Consider the following 18322-nt stretch of genomic DNA (forward strand, 5'->3'; position numbering starts at 1 on the left):
CGTAAAAAGCAAACAAGTAAATGACTTCCAAGTGGATAAATATCATTTGAAAACCTTTAGAGTTTAGTCTTTAGTCTTTGTCATTCAATTGTGTTCAGGGGCGCCGTATAGGGGGGAAAAGTTAGGACAATTCCAAGGGCCCACAACTGACAGGGGCCCCAAAAAATATTGTTGATATATGTGCAGCAAGTTCAAAAATCGGCTGTTTTCATTGTTTTAAGAGGATGGTGTTAATTTATTATAATTGGAAATTTAATATATCTTTTAAGTTTGTTCACTTTTCTTTTTTTTTTTAATCGTTAAAATAATTTTCCATTTTGCAATAAAAATACATTGATACTGTAAAAAATGGCCTTCAGCACATTTTCATGGTGGCTTTTGATCTCCCATCAAATAGTGACCTGCACTGCATACTGTATGCAGACTTGCATGCATATACAAATCACCAGCAGTAAGTATTGTGCTAGTACTAGTATTGAACTACAAGACGCAAAACAGTTGCAAGCCTTTAATTAGAGTTATGTAGAGCTTTAGATGGGATAGTTAGGTCCTAGAGATGTGGTGACAACAGCTGCGCAGAGGGGGCCCAATTGGATTTTTTTTTGTTTGTTTTTTTTGTAATGGGGCCTAAAATTCCTGGTGGCACCCCTGATTGTGTTTCAGAAATAGTCTAGTCCATCTATTTTGTGTCTAGAAATGTGATGTTATAGCTCACATGGCTGATGTAGAGTTTACATCAAGTTTCTCACATACACATGGACTGGGCGGTGTTAAAGACAGGATGTGTCTTTGTGGGTGCAAACCTACACTGAAGCAAATAATGAGCGCAAATGGAAGTCCTCTGTACACAATGACTAAAAAAAGTTGTGGCTTTCTAATGACCAAGGGACATTGCCTTCATTTTCCAGTTAAAGGTTAGAAATAAGATAAGTAAATGTAGTAGTATTAATGCAAACAATACAAACAAGTAAAACGCTGACAATTAGTTACCAAACAGTTGCAACAGTAACAGAAAACAATGACAATGGTACTGCATTTAATATAAAAATCTTACTTTATTTGTATTTTTAACACACTTTACAGTACCGAACAGTGAAATAAAAGAAAAATATACTGATATACTATAATATTGTTTTATATATAGATGTTTGCTTATTAAATGCATTTATTCACAAAATGACACCTCAGCTCTGTTAAGAGGAAAAACTTTCATAAAAATAATATAATAAAAAATAACTTGGACACATTTTACACATTACAGCAAGATCATTTACAAATATTACAATCATTTCATGTTTTTTCCCTTGAATAATCTTTCTTACTAGTGACAAACACATGAATTAAAGCCCAGAGAATTATTCACAGAGGGAGTCAGTCTGCGACAAAGTAACCTGACAGCAACCCGATGGGAACCAGCTAGTTAGGCCACCATTGGACGGACATTTAGACTATCAGGCTAGTGATTAAAGTTACTAAGAAACAAAGGTGGTGATAGTACTAGAAATGGCCAAGTTAGATAAGGACACATTTATTTCCTTTGAACATGTCACATCCTATGTGACTACATCAGCTTTACATTTGACTTTATTAGTCAAATAATTCAATCTCACATGGACTATTAATAGAGAATGACTAGTTTGTTTGATTATGCTTCTAGAGAAGGGGTTAACATTGATTACTGCACAAAGAAGGTTTGTGATTTGGCCCAATGGAACATAATCAACAGGTGACTGCCAATGACCAAACCACCAGCACAGACTGTACACTACCTGAAACACACTGTCTGCCTCAAAACCTAATGGAATAAAGTGCTGGTACAATTATACTTGATTTTAACAATAAATGTGGACAATTAAAAAAGACATAATGTTAGCACAAGTGTGTAAAAACATAATCAGAGATTGAAAACATGGGGATGTGGTCTGCAGTGCTTCAGTGGTTCACGTAACAACCTTAAGTGGTTATTTGTCAATCATTATGACTTGGATAAATTTATAATTTACAATCCAATATTACATTATATACAAGAGTGGTAATTCTTATAGCTATATCATCAACACGTGATTCATTTTCCAGACCATCCACCAGAATGATATAAAAATAAACTGTACACAAACTGTTCAAAGAAAACACTTCCCATGGTTTTCTTTTCATCATTTAAAAAGAATGGCAGCAATCAATCAATTGAATAATTGTCTTAATAAGAAACAATTGCTACAGTATTGTGTTTGTATGGCAATTAAATATTAATGTTTTTATAGCTTATGACATAACAAGAAGCCACAAAACAAAGCAACATCTTTAAAGTAAAAGGCCAATGCATATGGGAATCTTTTATTTAAGTGACTGAAATAGTAATCCTGGATTCCCATTCCGCAAGATGAAAGCCTGTGTGGTGGCCCCGCAGCTCTGCTCCATCCTGCGACAGAGCAGGTCAAACACACAGACTTCTGTTGCACCGAGCTGTGGTGTCTTCAGATAAGTTCAGTTACTGACCTGCAGAAACTTGCTCTTACCTTCGAAAGAACCACACCCATGTTCATTTTTTTTTTACCCTGTGAAAAACAAAGACCTAAACAAGCTGTGACCTATTTAAGCTGTGCTGATCGAATCATGAACACCATTCAACAAGATATGGTGATGCCAGAGAGGGAACAATGACACATATGAGAGCATCTTTAGCATCCTGTCTTCTCTTTCTGTTACTCACTCGCTTACTCATGACAACACAATAAGCCACGCAAACAAATACATACACATATCAACTTCAAATCAATATCTGGTCAGATCCAAACAGAAGACATCCTTATTCATTCTCATTGGCTGAAAAATCTTCACTCCCATATCTTATTTCCCCCTGCATGCCTCCAGGTAGCTAGCAATGAGATAATCATTTTACCGTCCTGATTAAAAAAACTACACATTCTTTATGTTGGTCCGAGCACAGCAACAACATAACAACTAACTGGCAATAATGTTTCCCTTTCCCCTCCAAATGCAATGCTGGATACATTGTGTATAGACACACTGATACTCACAGAAATAAGCTTACAGACGTGATATAAATATACTAGGATATCTATTATATATCTTATAAATCTACATACTGGCAGGTATGTATCCTGCATCTGACATTAAGGCAAAAAAGCATCAAACATAACAAGGATGATTAGGGACTGCCAGACCACCTTTTGGCCAAGTCACACGTCTTTCCCCTGACATTCTGCCTCCGTGATTTTCTTATTCATCTGTGTTCTTTCAAATCACTTCACCCACTGAAGTTTCTCATCCCTTACTTTGGTGAGAATCATTGTGTATGAGGAGACATAAACATACAGTGCAAGTGGGTTTGAGATGGCGAGTGAAAATTTGTTCTGCTGATGAAATAATTCTGTATCCCGTCAACATATTTAGCAACTGTTAAATAGAAAATAGGCAAAACTTATGCTTCAAAGCATCACATGGCTTATTCTCAGAAAGTTAAAAAAAATAAAATAAAATCATTCTAATAAGAAAAAAACATAAGCTGGAAAGAGTCCACTGGTGGTTGTGGTGGTGGTAGTGATTGCTCTGCATCTAGAGTTCTGAGTTATTATATTACCAGAAGAGCAACAAAGGAAGACTTACAGCTTAAAACATATCACCACAGAAACTGTACGTGTGAGATACACACCACAATACCATGAACAGTAAAGAGAGATCTTTAACAAGAGACAATCAAAAATGATAACAAAGTCAGACACTCCTGTCCCACAATGCATTGCTTCACGACAGCTCCATTCAGGAAGCTGGTGTTTCAGAAAGGCACAGAGCCATCTTGCACCAGTAGCACTCTCCTCGTAAAGGGAAAAGGGGTACGGGACCCGACGGCCCCTTCTTCGCAGCATCTTCCTTTCCTTCAGTATCTTTCTCTCTCCTCCTCCAACTCTGTGGATTTTCTTATTTTTCTTTTTCCGACAGAAATGGAAAAAAAGTCACTTGGATGTGTAGCTTTTCTGAGGAGAACAGTTTCTGTTGAGGTTCAACGAACATGAATTACTAATACTGACTGAACACTAGTTAATACTCCATTAAGAGATGGCTTTTTCCAAAGAGATTCATTACCGATCAATGTCCCTCATGTAAATGCACACAAACAAACATACAGTCAAGTGTGTGTGTGTCTGTGTGTGTGTGTGTGTGTGTGAGAGAGAGAGATTGCGTGTGTGCATTTGTGCGTGTGTGCGCACGTGTGTGGTTGTGTGTGTTTGCAAGAAAGGACAGGGTATATTTGGGCTCCAGTGATACTGCATGACTGATGCATGCATGTACATGACTTACTTCTACTGTGGGTCTGTATGTGTCACTTTATGTGTGTTTATGTGTGTGCATTCCAGTCCCAGAGTGCTACGCTGTCAGTTGCCCATCTTTAATGCTCTCCTATATTCCTCTTAGTCTAAAGTTCTTTGTGAAATCAGTCGCAGGACTTGTCACCACTCCAAATCTACAGTTGCTGTGTAATTACCTTCTCTTTAAGCGATTTTAATTTATTCCCTTTTTGAAAAATATATTTAAAGGTCTGTATTGTCATTGCAGTCTTATTTGTTCTTGGTTTGGCCATTGAAAGGATGAACAAAATAATGTGTGCAAGTGAGGAGGGAGATACAGAAGCAGAACTCATGTATCTTCAGCTTGTGAAGAAGAATCTTCCTCTTCCTCTACAGGACTTGTGTCAGAAAGTCTCCCTTTTTCGGATCTCACCTCCAACTGAGCTTTCAGCTCCTCCTCCTGCTCCTCTTCCACCTCCTCCTCCTCCATTGCCACCTCGTCTTCCTCTTCTATTATGTCCTCATTTTCCTCCTCTGCCATGATGTCTTCATCATCCTCTTTTTTACCCTCCTCCTCTTCCTCCTCCTCCTCTTCCTCCCCCTGACTGCAGTCCTGTGCCACATGGTTCGGCGTAGGCTTGTCACCCTCGTCTCCCTGCTCTCCCTGAGAGCTGTCTTCGAGGGTGAGCTCAAACTGAAACTTGTCCATGCAGGCGTTTAGTTCCTTATCCTGGCCCACAGGAGGTGGTGAGGGGCTTTGTGGGATAGTGCTCTGGTACCAGTCCCTGTTGTCCTCTAGAGTGTCCAAGATGTCCTGGGCGTCAGGGTGCACAAGGTCCCCCCATGTCTCCCACAGCGGGTGGACAATGTAGTCAATAAAGCCCACCTGCATCCAGAAAAAAAAGAGTGACTAACATCCTATAAACTGACACAGTGGTGTCATTTCACTCCCTACAAATCAGCATTAAAAATGTATGAGGATGACTGCTGTGATCAGAGATGACAGATCACTCTCTGCGCTACCACCTACAGCATTAACAGTTATCCAGTTGTGTTCAAAATCATATACACACGTAATATTTCAGGGCTGATCATTTACCTGGCTCTTTTCCACAGACGCAGTGTGTTTATCACACATGGGACTGATCTCCATCCCTCGCTCTCTCTCCTTATCTCCCTGCCTGAAGAACTCCTCCATGATCCTCTCCGTCCATTGTCGATACACAGCCAGGGGTTTCGTAGGATTGCTCAGGTCAGCACAGTGCACCATGTTCCTCAAAACCTGCACAAACACACAGTAACATGTCATACACTATGTTCTGTACAATATCATTAAGGTTCTAAAACCAAATGGAGATGTGCCTTTAATCTCCCCTGCCCCTTTGGTCATGTGATGATTTGTGTTTCAAATGAACAAATCTTTTAAAAGCTGAATGGATGTGGTTGGTAAGCCAGATTTCTCATGACCTATTTCACTTTTACTTTATTCTCTTTTCCTTTCTCTTAAATTAATTGCTAGTACAACTCAGAAATCCAGTCCTGTGCCTCTAAAACTAGGACACACTGCAAGTTTTTTCCTCTTTTCCCAACACCTCAACACCTGCACCTCCCTTTTCATTTCTGCTCACGATTTTGTCACCTACCTTGGCTGATACATGTACCATATTTAAAAATCTCAAAAGGCTTCCTCCACCACACATTGCTGTATTGAGGCTGGCTTTAACTTCTTTCTCTACACTCCCCACAAAATCAATCACCATTAATTTATCAATACTTTTGTGACATCTGGCTGTGCGCCTTCATGTCACATAGTTCCTGCAATGCTCAACTCTTCCTCATCTTATGTCAACAACAACAGACTAGTGCCATTTCCTTAATTAAACAATTGAGAGTCCAGATTCAAACCTGCATATTGAAACAACGCTGCACTGCTGTCTGTGTATGAGTCTCCTGACTTCATTTTAGTCACCACCATGCACATCCCCCTTGGCACTCTTGCAGACAACAGGATCTCTGGGAAAGCACTTGCATGTTTCTCTTTTTTCCCTTCTACAGCTCTCTTAATGAAAGCTCGGATTCATGCTTTTGTGAATGACACTCAACTGTACATCTGATTTGAAACTTTGAGACTCAGGTCAAATCAGGTCAGATACATTTCTGCATGCCTAGCAGACATCTCCAGTCCATCAAACTCTAAAATTTCAATAATATTGAGCTGCTCTTCCTTTCTGCTAAATCTTGCTCCACACAAGAGCTTACAACAGGACATGTTGTAATTTCCAGGCTACTAAAACATGCATAAAAAGAAATGACTACTGAAGCTTTCTTAAGTCTGTTCCATATTGTCTCAACTATCAAACTTTACCAGCACTGGAAACAGGTTGGAGCATGTAAGTCACGATAAGGACATTGCTCCCAGATACAAACCACTTCCTGCAGAGGTGAAAACACTTTGCACACATGAGTTAGACCAGCCTTCACCTCAGTTGGTGTTCTGTCCAGCCTCATGCCTTGTAACCTCTATTTTAACACTAGCCAAAGCAATTATTATATCCTGCTTATCCATCCTCTCAAAACCCAAACCCATTTTGCTTTTTAGCACTCAGGATTAATTGAATACATCCTAACAATGCTTCAGTAACATTCAGCTCTTTTGTAATCTCAATAAACCGATATCTGCACATGAATGCAGAATCTGTTGGCAAGGAACCAAGAGTTTAGCATCAGAAGCGTTCTGCTTTTTGTTTGTAGTCTAAGTAGTACTGATCACATTTGAACAGGCTTTGGTTGCATGCAGGTAAACAGTCTGTGTACAGTGCAAAACAGATGGAATGCATTGGCTGAAATGCAACATCAGACGTCAGCTACTATCTGATGACGATTTAGCTTCTTATTAACTTTTTAAAAAATATATCTTCATTCATATGCAGATATCTGTTTATAGATGTCACATGTCAAGTTGCCAGTTGGACTGCAGAGGAGATCTTGGCGCAGATACCCATTATCTGTTTTCTGAATGTCTGCTGGCTACATGGACGCAGCGAAACATTGGTCATTGCCCCCAAAGGCTAAATCATTGTCAGACAATAGCTGATGATCTTGCAGATAGTTATTTTTGTAACAGATTCAAAATCAGAACATTTGCTAAATGGCTAAACTGTTTATTGAAGTTACTTCTAAAGAAGATGACATCTCACCTGTATCCGATCAGTGTAGTGGTCGAGCAGCAGTACTCCAGAACTTGTCACTTTCTTGGTTTCCACCATTGTCTTGAGGTCTGCCAGCAAACTCATGTGTTTAGACATATCCGTTGCCAAAACCTGGGAAGAAAATTGATATGAAGGAATTACTGAAATAAATAGAAAAACGGAGAACTACAAGGTGGTAGAGGAGAATAGAGGAAAGTGCATTGACAACTCTCACCATATCAATAACAAGTTTCCTCAGGCTCTGTCTCTGCCTCTTGCTAAGGTTCTGGAAGATGTCACAGTTGTCCTCATGAAGCAGCTTGAAGCCTACAGCTAGGTGATGGTTCTCCAACACAGACTCATCATTATACATCAGGGCTAGCTCTGAGTCTAAGGGAAGCACCACACAACACATATGAGTCAAAATCACACAGAGTAATTGCATCATCCCATCAGCAGCATCATGCTCCCGCCATCATCACACCATACAAAAACATAAAACAAACAAAAATTCTCCTTGGTCACTCAAACTGAGGATGACTATAGAACCAAAAGCAAACATAGTAAAATTTTAACTAAGCTTAGTGTATTATATGCATTATAAACAATATGAAAATCCAATTATACTTAAAATAACCACACAGACTAACAATATGAAAATCCAATTATACTTAAAATAACCACACAGACTACAGTGAGGTCCAAAAATATTTGGACAGTGATAAAATTTTCACAATCTTGGCTCTGCACGCATCCACAAAGGATTTGAAATATATTAACCAAGATTCAATTGAAGTGCAGAATTTCAGCTTTAATTTAAACATCGTTTTTGTACACAGCCTTATTTTGGGGGCTCAAAAGTACTGTAAGTTTTGTACACAGCCTTATTTTGGGGGCTCAAAAGTACTGTAAGTGGACAAGAATCCTTTGTAGACAATGGTTGCTTTAAGTCTAGAACTAATGGACATCACCAATTGCTGGGTTTCCACCTTTGCGATGCTTTGCCAGGCCTTTATTGCAGCTGTCTTCAGTTGTTGCATGTTTGTGGGTCATTCTACCTTAAGTTTTGTCTTCAGCAATTGAAATGAATGCTTGATTGGGTTGAGATCAGGTGATTGTCTTGATCATTGCAGAATATTACTTTAAGATACTTCTTTGACTTAAAAAAATCCTTTAAAATGTTTTAGATCATTGTCCGTTTGTAAAGTGAAGCACCATCCAGTCAGCTTTGCTGAATTTGGCTGAGCAAACAGTACATCCCTATACACTTTATCCAGCTGCTACTGTCACATAATCAATAAACACTAGTGACCCAGTGCTATTGCAAATGCCACACACTGTACACATATTGTGGGCGAATATCACACCTGGAATCAACTCCGGACCTTTTACCTGCTTAATTGATGAAGAAATAATAAAAGAATAGCTCACATCCGTCCAACAGCTTTTGAGTCAACTGTCCAATTACGTTTGGTCTCTTGAACAAGAGGGAGCTACATATTAAAAAGCTGTAATTCCTAAACCTTTTGTCCAATTTGGATGTGAATAGCCCTACATTAAAGCTGAGAGACTGCACTTTTAGCCCATATTCATTATATAAACAACTAAAATAACACAACTTGTCTCAGTGTCCAAATATATATGTACCTAACTGTAAATGTTGCCTCTAAGTGTCAGTACTTTACAATTTACATAAATGCCTTAATTTGAAATTGTCCAGTGTTTTGCAGCATAATTATTAGTGATATGATTTAACATTATTAATGAAATGCTAGATTTTGTCAACGTAGTTGACCCAGGAAAGTAACATCATCTAGCAAACTCTATCTTAGCTATCTCTAACTTACCTACATTATACTCTTTCCAAAATAAAAAGATGAGACTAGCACTCTTATTATTATACTATATTATATACGTATTTTTTCTCTTTACAGAGACCGAGACTTAGTCTTGGTCACATGCAACACATATCATGTGTATTTAGTCCTAAACCATTTGTATTTTTCAGTCAAAGCCATTTTTTTGTGTCTGTCCTTGCCATCATGATGTCCACAGTTTTCTTGTTTTCTTTTTGTTTGTTCGTCTCTCAGTATCATTTCGACTCACTGGTGTTTATGAGGAATTGGTTGGACACTCCTGGATGGTCGACATCATGGATGGCAGCGGCAAATAAAGCAGCTAGGATCTCTAGATCAGTGAACACAGCCTGTCAGAGAGAAATGAAAGAGGAAAATAATCAGTATAAATGCAGTACACAGTTTCTCTTTGAGTGCTGTGTTCTTTGTAGGGTGGGGGTGGTCATTGTGGAAGTCTGTGCACGTGAAGTTAGATGTGTATTTGGTATGTAGTAAATGCTGTGTCTTTGTCATCGGCGAACCAGTAGAGGTATTTACATCTAGAGCCGGTGTAGATAGCAGTACGTGAGTAGACTGAGTGACATCTGCAGCGTGGAGGCTGTTGTGGTAGGCCACATTGGCATGGTAGTGGTCCTCCAGGGTCATTACATAGGTAACGAATGTATCCACAGGGATCTGAAAAGTCTTCAGTAGATCTCTTTCCTGCAGCAGAGACAGTCCAGAGGGGTCATAAGTAATGCTACATGAAGAAACTATATAAACCATCGCTTATTAAAGCTCAGTTTCTCTGTCACTTACCTGGAAGATGGCAAACATTATGCAGCTGAGGGGTCGGTTATTAGAGAACTCTGCCACACGAAAGATATTAAGGCCCCACTTGTTCAAGTCGTTCAGCTCCTGGAGGCACAACAGAAAACATTAACACACTTCAATAAAATAATGTAGCAGTTTGCTACCCGTCCTTATTCTACTGGTGCATGATCCCACAGCCATGTGCTTTGAATTTGAGGAAAATTAGGTTTAGTATAACATATTTAATAGCTATATGAGGTTGTGTTGTATTGTGGTTCTTGCCAGTGGAGAAACTGGTTTCTACACTAATGTTTCCGTTTTAAACTCCTTTTCAGTTGTGATACCATGTCATGTACTGTATAAAGCAAAGTCTTGGGGTGCATTTTAACTAAACTCATACATGAGTTAAGGTCATACATGTAAACAGTTTTTGGATGATGTACTTTACTGTCACATCGTTATGGTCTAACAAAAGGATTTTTGCAGCAAAACATAATACATACAAACACAATAGTAATACAATTGAAGATGTGTTTACCCTGGCTAACGCATCTTCATGTTCAGTCTTCACGCCGAAGCGCGGCATGGCGGAGTTGGAAAGGCTGGAACTGTGCGTGAGCTTTTTCACACCACTGATGTGACACATGGGTTTCTCCCTCTCCCTCAAAGTCGGGGATGGAATCTCCACCTCGTTCTGCTTATCTGCGGGGTAGGATACAAGGAGGTCAGCCAGGATGGAGTATTAGGGGTTGTGTTTGACCTACAGACAAATCTGTACTGCTATAGTGGTTGATCGCAGATGGGTAGGTTTGCTTTACCTAGAAAGGTAGTGGAGATGTATTCTGACACCTGGTTCCCTGAGCGACTCATCTCTGACAAATGGGACAGCTCCCTGTTCAACATCCTCTTGAACTGAGGTGAAGACAGACAGAAACAAGAAGTGAGTGACTTTATACTACACAATACAGTGAATAAAGGGTTAGTGACATATTCAAAATGTAAACCTTCAAAATGATTAAAGTTGCACTTTAGATTTCATTTGTGCTAATACAGAACAAAACATTCCTATGAATATGAGAAAACAAATTATCAACCTCAATCTGGCTTCATTCTTCATTATGAATTATGTCTACCCTTTTTTAGGAGCATACTGTTCAGTACCCTAATTCAGTGCTTGCATTTAGATTGCCATGTATTTATGTGCTGCAGTAATGTGGCATGTTTGTACTGTACATATTTTTCTCTTCAGTAGCAATCATGAACAACTCGTCTGCAGGTCCTTGCAGTACAGACACAAATGTGATTAAGTGAATACATAATCCCTGCAGACAGAAAACACTGTTCCTGAATGTTCTCTCAGCTTTTATGTCATTTATTTTTGTTTCTATAGACAAATTTGGTATTTTGGAGACTTGACAGTCACCTGTCGCACAAGTCATGTGAAGGCACAATGCAATTCGGACAAGACCCCTCGGTCTGTGTCCTACTGACTGATCTTTCACACATAACAATCTCCATGGCAACCAGAGCGGTTGCCATGGCAACTGCCTCCTCACAGTCAGTCCTTCAGCTTGATGTGAGAGCGGTGGCTGCTTGGGTGACAATCCGAGGGAGTAGGCAGGTGTCTCTGACCTTTACCAAGGTCAACCCTCCCCTTCTCTGTTGTCTTCCTCTCTATGTCTCTCTGTTACTTATATCTTCTCCTCCCTCCCTCTCATGGTAAACAACACTCTCCGCCACTTCCCTTGAACCTCAAAATCCTCCTCTGTAACAGCCGCCTCCCTGCCCATCTCGCACACATTCCCACCATCTTTCACTCCTTTCCTCTCAGTTATCTCACTTTTTCCACCCATGCCATCCAGCCTGGCACTCGTCACATGATAGGCCAAGCAAATAGGTACTCTGACAGCAAATCGTAGAAGCAGTCAGGCAGAATCAATCAGGAGCCAGGAAAGCAAGTCAAGCCCAGTGGCACACTTAAGCAGCAGGCTCAGCCCAAACGTCCTCCTCTCTCTCTCGTTCTTTCCTTCCCTAATGCTGTAACGCTGAGTCATAGCTGCCAACCAACACTTCCACGGTGCCAGTCCGAGTGCCAGGACAAACAACACTCTTCCTCTGACACTGACTAATGAAGCAAACATGCAAACGCTCCACAGATATGACCATGAACACACACACACACACACACACACACACACACATTTCTACACCTGCATATGTGAGGGACCCAGGAGGGCTTTATTTCTTGGTCTGTGATTATGAATAACATACAGTACATTAATAACCAAACAACACACGTGCTAAACGTGACCCTCCTCTAAACTATAACCTGTACATTCATTGATTCAGACTGTAAACATATCAACAAAGAAAGAATTTGGGTGTCCCAATGTCCCCAATGTCATTCTAGAAAACAGCAAAGACAATAGCCAGATTTTGTTTTGGTAACACAGTGACAGGATGCCACATCTAATGCAAACCTGATGTAACGCAAAAAAACTCAATATCTAATGTCATATATTTTATGGCTGTAGCATGATAGCACACCTGAGGACAAAAGGAACAAATAGAAACATCGACTCAGTCTTGAGACAATAAGGACTGTCCTTCACTGACAATACGCTTGGCTTCCTTGAGTCTGTATTGAGGCCAGCCTCGGGGTAGCAGGACAGAGACACAGGGGGATGTGGGACGCAGGTGTGGAGGATGAAAACGGACATTATGTGACACTGCAACGTACCTGCAGTAAAGATGACTAGACTTCGTATCACAAAGTCCCTGAGCTATTTCTTAGCTTGGCGTTATCTCAAATGACCGAAATGTAGACCAGGTATGGAAGGATGAAAGTGATATTGTCTTTTTGTTTACAGTGCTGCTGCAATGTAGAAACAATGAACAGAGTTAATAAACTCTGTGCCTTTATCACTGTTCCCCTTCAGTGGATTCATGTATAAATTATGTACAGAAACACACTCAACGACATTCTGCCATAAAGTTTCTCACAAAGCCACTGTCAGACACAAAACTTTTCTTCATCACATAAATTCCATGTATGTAATGAATTCCACTGTAGCTTCTATAAACTGACACCATTATTGTCGAATTACAAAAAAGCCATAGTAACATGGAGGAAGTAAGTAGATGAGTTGTGAATGCATGCATAGATGTGGCTGTAACACTTGAGGACTCCACGTCTATCCAAGATGGCCACTGCCAGGCCTTCTTGCCCTCTGCAAGCTCTCAGAGCCTACCTGGTCCCACCAGCCGATGAGCCAGGGCCTGGAGCAGGTCTCACAGAACAGGTCCACTAAGGGCGTCCTGCGCTCCGCCGTCGTCCCACCCCCCTCCAGAACCCCTCCAGCAGCTGCACCAAGGTCCAGCTCTGCCCCTGCCCTCCCCTGCAGGGGGCTGTAGCTGGAGGAGCGGGGCAGCCGGTAGCCCCCTGGTACAGGCGAGGGGCAGGGGGACGGTGCTGGGTCAATGGCCTCTACTACACCCATGTTGAGGGTGACAGGGGGTTTGGGCCGATGGCACAGGCAGGTGGTGCGGTAGTGGAGCGGGGTGGGGGCACTGCGGGTGCCCCAGTGGCATGAGGGCGTTGTCAGGGTGTGTGGGGAGAGGCCACAGCCAGTCAAGCCGGGACACTCCAGAGTGACGGCTGCCCCGAGAGGGGGCGAAGGAATGGGGTGAGGGTAGGGGCTGCTGGTGCAGACTGTCCTTGCCTACATGCAGCACCCCGAAGCAGGCCACCCAGTCAGTCCAGAGTCAGGCTCCAGCCTTAATGTGGTCCAAAGATGAGGGTCCCCCTGATGGGCAGACCAGGAGCCCCCTGGTTCCGGCTGCTCTGGAGACTACATCTCATCCCATTTGCTGAGCAGACTGACCCAAATGTACAATCACTGCAGGGTAGAGGTGGATGGGAGCCGAAAGAGGGAAGATGGAGGGAAACAGAGAAGGAGAGGGAGCAAGGGACCGTCTGAAGGGCACAGAGAGGAGCCGTTAGAGAAGGAGAGTGGCAATGTGAGAGAGATGTAAACAAAAAAATTATGTTGAGAGAGCTGTGGTGCTTGACAAACAGTAATAAAAAATTTAGTTGATGGAGGTGAGAGAGATGGAGTGGTGGTGACAGCAGGACAGAAAGATGACAGTAGTATCGAATGACTGAGGTAAAGGGAGCTTGAATGACAGCGGAAACATCGGGGAAGGATGAAGGGAGAAACAGATGATGATGGCAAGAGTAACACAGGGATGGAGAGGATGAGAGAGGGAGAGAGAGAAAGAGACAGAGAGGGATGCAGGCAGGCCTGTAGCAGACGGTCAGGCTGAAGAATCACACCAAAGCTGTGGTCTGGAAAAACAGACTCCCTCTCCCTGCATCGACTGCCCCTCCCCCACGGTACGGATCCAGAGGCCCGGCCCAGTCCTCCCGGTGCATCAGCCCGCCTGTGCCATCTCACACCGATCCCAGCAACGCACAGTCAGTCCACAGTCAGTCAGGCTGCCTCCTGATGGCTCCGTAACACAGTCTCCTGCATCAAGTCAATCCATGCTTCAGCTGACCAAAATGCCAGAGGTCTAATCCTGCCGCTTTAGGCTGCTGTTCCTCCTCCAATGCTCTGCCTCTTGCGCCATTTCCCTGGATGCTGTAGACAGCTCTCGCAAGCTAATCAGGCAGTGTGGCTGCAGGCGCATGCATGTGTGTGTGTGTGTGTGTGTGTGTGTGTGTGTCTGTGCTTGCTTCTGCTCTCAGCCTGAGTGCGCATGTGCGACAAGACAGCATGTACGTCTGTCGAAAATATGTGTGTGAGTGAGGGTGTGAGTAAGAGTGAGAGACTGAGTGGGAATATTCATGTGTGCCTCCATGTTGGCACAGTGCGGAGGATTTCTGTAGCTTAGTTACGGCTGCTAAAAGGCAGCAACATATTCACAGAGACTCTGTTTACCCCAGGAGACTTCCACATAAATGCACACACACACACACACACACACACACACACACACACACACACACACACACGCACGCACGCACACACAGATAAATTAAGTCTGCTGTTATCTCTCGCAGTCCTTTCATCATAAGCCCGACTGATTATAAGCACAAAGAATCTTGCCATTCATTTATACTGAAGAGCAACATGGGGATAATTTCTAGAATAAAACAAATAAAGTACAGGATGCTGTCTCTTTAAGACAGAGCACTATTAAAGGAGCATCACCTCTATTTCATTGGTTGTTGCCCAAACCACATGGCTTGTGGTCAGAGTGGCAATCCAATGACTAAAAGGGAAGGGCAGACCCTGCTGCTGTTCTATAGCAACCAAGGTTACAGCAGAGACATTAGCATCAGGACCCGTTCCCCCTCCCTCTCATGTCCTCCAAACCCACAGACCATCACCCTCCCTCACTCCCATCTCTCTCTCTCTCTCTCTCTCTCTCTGTCTTCTTCCTGTGCCACCACAAATACAAATGCATATTTAAGAAACCTTCCCATGTGCACACATACAGGCATGTAGGTGGAGTACTGCAAAATGAGCACCTGCATCGCTTTTCGCAGTTACAGACACAAAACATATTCACGTGTAGCTTTAGTCCAACAAATGCCATAAAAACCCAGAGATGGATGACCACATATGTGGTAAACAAATCATCAAATTACTACCACAGAATTACAAATAAAACCAGCATAATATCCAGAATTACCACCTCTAATTAATAACTGTGAAAAACGATCTATGGTAGAAAAAGTAGCACATGATTATTTCCTCATATAGTTTTTTTTTTCTGAACAAAATTATGTGAAAATGTGTGAAAGTTCAATGGCTGAAGGTATTTACCATCCAAATGCAGTGTTCTTGATGTATTGTTTAGTGTTTTAATGCATGCATGTTGGAGCTGCATTGTTTGTATATATTCATAGAGTGGAAGCTTCAACAGAAAGTTAGCCCTTATGTACACTGATTGATACAGCTGCAACACAATAAGAATCAGCTCTCATGAAGTCATGAAGGGTTCTCGTGAACCATGAAATACACACTTTATGTGTGTTCATCAAGAAGCCTGGGGCTTAGTTAACGTTGAGAAGGACGATGAGAGTACAAGTGTGTGTGTGAACAGGTGTGCACCTTGTTGGAGGCCATCTCGCTGACTGAGCGGTGGGTCTGAATGGTCTCCAGCTGGTCCAGACACCAGTCCAGTTCCTCCAGAGTCTCCCGAGCCATCTGCTGGTATGTCTCCTCTGGGAAGGACACACACAAACACACGCACCACCAAAAAAGTTAAGATAACGTTTAATGCAACCACACTAAAACAGATTTTAGATTTTAGGCAACATATATATATATATATTTATGTGTGTGTGTGTGTATGTATGTATGTGTATACACACACACACACACACACACACTGTTGCGCATAAAGTTGGAATTAAATATCTTTACCTCTTACCTCATGAAATGTGATTTATTCTTGATAGATAAAGTGTATCTTCTCAAAACTTTATTGATCGGTCTTTTCCAAACATATCACAGTGAAAATTAAACCACAATTAACCTGATGTGTATAAATGGGATTAAAAAGAGGAATGAATTATTCCAACTTTATGGGCAACGGTGTACATACAAAGTCAAAATCTTTAATTATAAATGTAATTTGTACGTTTAAAAAAAAGGCTGCCTCTACTACTCCATTGAAGGGGACACATGGTGTCTGTAGATATGATAGGATCTTTCTAAGGTAACAAAAACATAGATTCTTATTATTAATAGAGCTGCCTAAATTTTACACACTGGACCTTTAAAACTCATAAAAATGTTCCTGTCAGGCACACACACACACACACACACACACACACACACACACATATCTTTTGAGGTATTATGCAGTGTCGTTAATTAAAAAATTCCTCAGTAATGGCCACATGATATTCTGCAACCATTTTTTATTAATGATGATGCATTTGGAGAGTGTGGGTCCTTAAAGCTGTGTGGGGGGGACCATGGACTCTTTGGATGAAGAATTTTAATTGGTTGACAACATACCTGAGAGTGTAGCTTGGGGAACAGTGGGTTGGCTTGTCACTGGTGACCTCCTGTGGACAAACACATCATTACATCAGGAGGAGAAGCATACACTGCTGCCCCCTGCTGGGCTTCAACACACATTCAGCATTATGTTATGAGGCAACAAAAGGCTTGGCTCATACAGGGAATGTAGATATTTATATGTATGCCATTCATTTCTGTGCCCCCAAAAAGAGTAGTTATGAAGGCATTTTCAGGGCACAACACTGTTTAATTATAGATGCTGATAACACTGTGGTGCATTGCTTTATATATCATATTGACGTGGAACTAAAAGCCTGCCAACTCAAGCTCCTACTGTCTACCGCATTACAAAGGAGAATAATTTTAGTGTTATTGACCGTCTCCATCGTCTGAGTACAGAGTCAGGGACATACATCTGAGGAATAGTGTTCTCTGCACTCAGTCCTTAGCCAGCGAGTTGGAGAGATGCCAGATAATGCAGATCATATTTTCCTTGAGAGCAGTTTGATAATCATAAACTGGTTAATCATGATGGCAAAAGTGTTTCCCACGGGTACAAGGGAGAGGGAGATATTATCAAACACACACTGCAAACTAAGCAGGCAGTCGTGACGAGTGTAAGTAAGTGGGGGGAAGGGGTGTTTGACTGCATGATACTGACTTGTTAGTGGGTGTTGTGACATTGGCGAGGATGGTGAAGTTGCTTCTTACGGTTCGTAGGCTGGCCAACACCTGGGGGATGGATGGACAGCGTGGGAGGGAAAGAAGGAGGAGGAAGAGAGGGAGGGAGGGAGGGAACAGGATGAGGGAGGGGGGGACAAGTTCACTGCACTAATTAGCCACCTTTTTTAGTCATTTACAGCAATTAAACATGTCAGACAAGGAAAACATACCTGAGCGAAAGGGGTGACAATCATGTCTTCTGCGTGCCTAAAGGACAAAAGATAAAAACAAAAAGCAGAGAATGTGACGAATGTGAGTTGTTTGGGCGTCTGATGCACTCAGTATTAGTGTTTATATGAGCGGCTGTATCTGTGAGCTGAATGTTTACAAAGACCTGTGTGGATCTAAACACAGAAATAGTCCTGAAATGCACTAATGGAAGGTTTTGGGGTGTTTAAACTTACCGAGAGACA

At 41.7% G+C, this 18322-nt stretch overlaps 1 protein-coding gene across 3 annotated transcripts in view; it reads right to left on the minus strand.

The window, feature by feature from the left end:
• Nucleotides 1-4176: 4176 nt before the first annotated feature.
• pde4a (phosphodiesterase 4A, cAMP-specific) overlaps nt 4177-18322 on the minus strand; it is a 38636-nt gene continuing 24490 nt past the window's right edge. For 2 of the 3 annotated variants that reach the window (XM_027285318.1, XM_027285319.1), the window contains exons 3-15: nt 18080-18116; nt 17848-17918; nt 17181-17230; nt 16266-16378; nt 10962-11055; nt 10682-10845; nt 10150-10248; nt 9889-10053; nt 9602-9701; nt 7731-7885; nt 7505-7627; nt 5407-5589; nt 4177-5193 (exon numbers count right to left, since the gene is read on the minus strand). In XM_027285318.1, coding sequence (XP_027141119.1) covers nt 4657-5193; nt 5407-5589; nt 7505-7627; nt 7731-7885; nt 9602-9701; nt 9889-10053; nt 10150-10248; nt 10682-10845; nt 10962-11055; nt 16266-16378; nt 17181-17230; nt 17848-17918; nt 18080-18116 — 1891 coding nt within the window. In that variant the 3' untranslated portion in view covers nt 4177-4656. Of the gene's footprint in view, nt 5194-5406; nt 5590-7504; nt 7628-7730; nt 7886-9601; nt 9702-9888; nt 10054-10149; nt 10249-10681; nt 10846-10961; nt 11056-13394; nt 15095-16265; nt 16379-17180; nt 17231-17847; nt 17919-18079; nt 18117-18322 lie in introns of those variants that run through there. The other variant, XM_027285320.1, reaches the window with a different exon arrangement.

This window comes from Larimichthys crocea, chromosome XII, assembly GCF_000972845.2.
Source record: "Larimichthys crocea isolate SSNF chromosome XII, L_crocea_2.0, whole genome shotgun sequence".
NCBI classification, from domain to species: Eukaryota; Metazoa; Chordata; class Actinopteri; family Sciaenidae; genus Larimichthys; species Larimichthys crocea.